Below are 2,201 nucleotides of genomic sequence, written 5' to 3'. Positions count from 1 at the left end.
GTACTTGCATTTGCCTTCTGCGTCTCTCTCTCTGGTGTTCCCACAAGTGTGCCAGTATGTCGCAGACATTCCACAGACATCCAGCCCTGCCAGCTCACCAGGACCACCTGGAAACCCAGCAGAGCACTGTGATGGACATCCTTCAGCCCAAAGCAGCCAACAATCTGCAATGGCAGAGAAAGGAACAGTGAGACTGCGACAAAAGTGGACACCTGACACCCAGCCTGAACCACCAGGATCTGACCAGCATCATCCTCTCCTTGCCCTCAAGGGCCTCAGACAGGAGGTAAATGAGCTGAAACTGCAAGTCACAGAATTCTGCAGAGAACTGACACCTGCTCAACGAGAGAAGGCACAGAACGGATGCAAGGAACCTTCACAGAATGGTGCAACAGAAGGAAATCACCAGTCTTCAGGAGGCTCTAACAGCCGCTGGACACCAAGCGCCGCTAGGAAAAGCCATCAGACAGGACTTGGAAAGAGAACTGTTTCACACAAAGTCACTGTTAAAACAGCATATGTGGAACTAACTGAGAGAGACACCAGATCTAAGGCCTTAGAAGGCCATCTGCATGCAGCCAGAGCTGAGGTCCAAACCCTGACTCAGCAATTAAAGAGGAGCTTGACATGGTTCAGAAAGAATTTAAACAGTCCAACCGACTGCGCATGGACTCAAGCAAAAATCACATCACCAGCAGTGCAAGCCCCTCCAAGCCTGTGCACAGCTACGAAAGGGGGGAAAGGGAGCCAAAGCCTTCTGCTTGACACTTCACAAGTCAGCTCCCTGAAAACCCTGAAAACCTCTGCAGCTGCAGAAAAAAAAATAAAAATTCAGGCAAACCGAAACAACGCAGCCAGCCTGCAAGCAGCCCGAGGTGAATTCAATGTCACAAATGAACTGGAATATGCTTGCAGACCACAAGGTGAACAGACAGGGAAAACACGAAACAGAACTTCCCCTGGCAAGCAGGCCCAGACCCCCTCAGCCAAGAGTCCGAACCTGCGAGGGGGGGGGCGAGAGCCACTGTTCACACGTCACCAACCAGCAGCCACAAGGGGGTGGGGCAGGGACCTTTCCAGAGGATCACTGCAGACACACACACCGTGTGACCCCACAGACCCCAACGAGCTGGCCAGAGACAATACATCTGGCAACCTAAATACTGCAGAGACCCTGAGGACATCAAAGGAACTGATCCTGCAGTCTCACCAGCAGTTTAAACAAGCCATCATAAAGGAATTCTCAGACCCAGAGTCTGAACATGGACTGATCGCTGCTGATTCTGAACTTCACAACTCAGAATCCAAAGCGGGCACCAGAAGGCACCCAGCATTGCCACAATGCAAAACCCTTCTACAGAAAGCCCCTAGCCAGAAGAGGACAGAGCCATCACCATGGCAACAGACCCAGGTTCCAGACCAACCACTGGGAAAAGCAATGGAAAAAAGGCATCCTCATCCTGCAAACACCACGGTATGTCCAACAGCAGTCCACCACAACATCCTCCTCCACACCCTTCACACAGGTGCCGAACGGAGGCTACACAAGGACAGCTGGACACGCCTACTTCTGGGTTACAGGAGCTGCTGACACTCGCAAAAGAGCTCCTTGAACAAAACTCAACTAAGGAGCATCCCTTGAAACCGGTCGACACCCCAGAAGCAGCCAGACAACGTTGGATTGAGCAACGGGCCCACATGCCCAACAGCGAAAGCTCTACCAACACAACTCAGGCAAGCTCAAGTCGGTGCCGCCACAAGAGCCAAGCGACACCGCAAACATCAGATTTCTAGTGACGTTTGAGCAAAACAGAGGGCTAACAACCACCTGCTGCTCTCCTGCCATCATCACTAGGATGACAGGTGACACAGCCTAGACACCTGCTGCATAAGCTCGAGGACCCACACCTTGCTACAGCCTACATCACCACAGCGCACCACCTGACAGCATCCACCACGGCACCACAACCACTCCTGGAGGCACCAACAGCCAGAGAGCCACCACTGTCTACCAGCCGTGAGTGGCAGGTGTGTGTTCGATTGTTCTGCACCTTTGACATCGCTCGTTGTTGTCTATTCTACGGACAACAACGCCCGAAAAGGGGGGAGTTTGTAGCGTCTGGACCAATCAGACACACCATTTTTCATTTGATTTAACAAATCAATTATTCATTAGATTAACAAACATTCACAGACCCCTC

At 51.9% G+C, this 2,201-nt stretch overlaps 1 protein-coding gene across 1 annotated transcript in view; it reads left to right on the top strand.

Moving 5' to 3' along the window:
- Positions 1 to 169: 169 nt before the first annotated feature.
- LOC107758764 (uncharacterized) overlaps positions 170 to 2,201 on the top strand; it is a 4,817-nt gene continuing 2,785 nt past the window's right edge. Inside the window, exon 1 of the mRNA XM_016576578.1 lies at positions 170 to 1,635. Within this exon, the coding sequence (XP_016432064.1) occupies positions 170 to 1,591 (1,422 nt within the window). The 3' untranslated portion in view covers positions 1,592 to 1,635. The remainder of the gene's footprint in view (positions 1,636 to 2,201) is intronic.

This window comes from Sinocyclocheilus rhinocerous, unplaced genomic scaffold (assembly GCF_001515625.1).
Source record: "Sinocyclocheilus rhinocerous isolate Xijiao unplaced genomic scaffold, SAMN03320098_v1.1 scaffold3218, whole genome shotgun sequence".
In the NCBI taxonomy this organism is placed as follows: Eukaryota; Metazoa; Chordata; class Actinopteri; order Cypriniformes; family Cyprinidae; genus Sinocyclocheilus; species Sinocyclocheilus rhinocerous.
The sequence above is the reverse complement of the archived record's forward strand: the minus strand, read 5'-3'. Positions and strand labels throughout refer to the sequence as shown.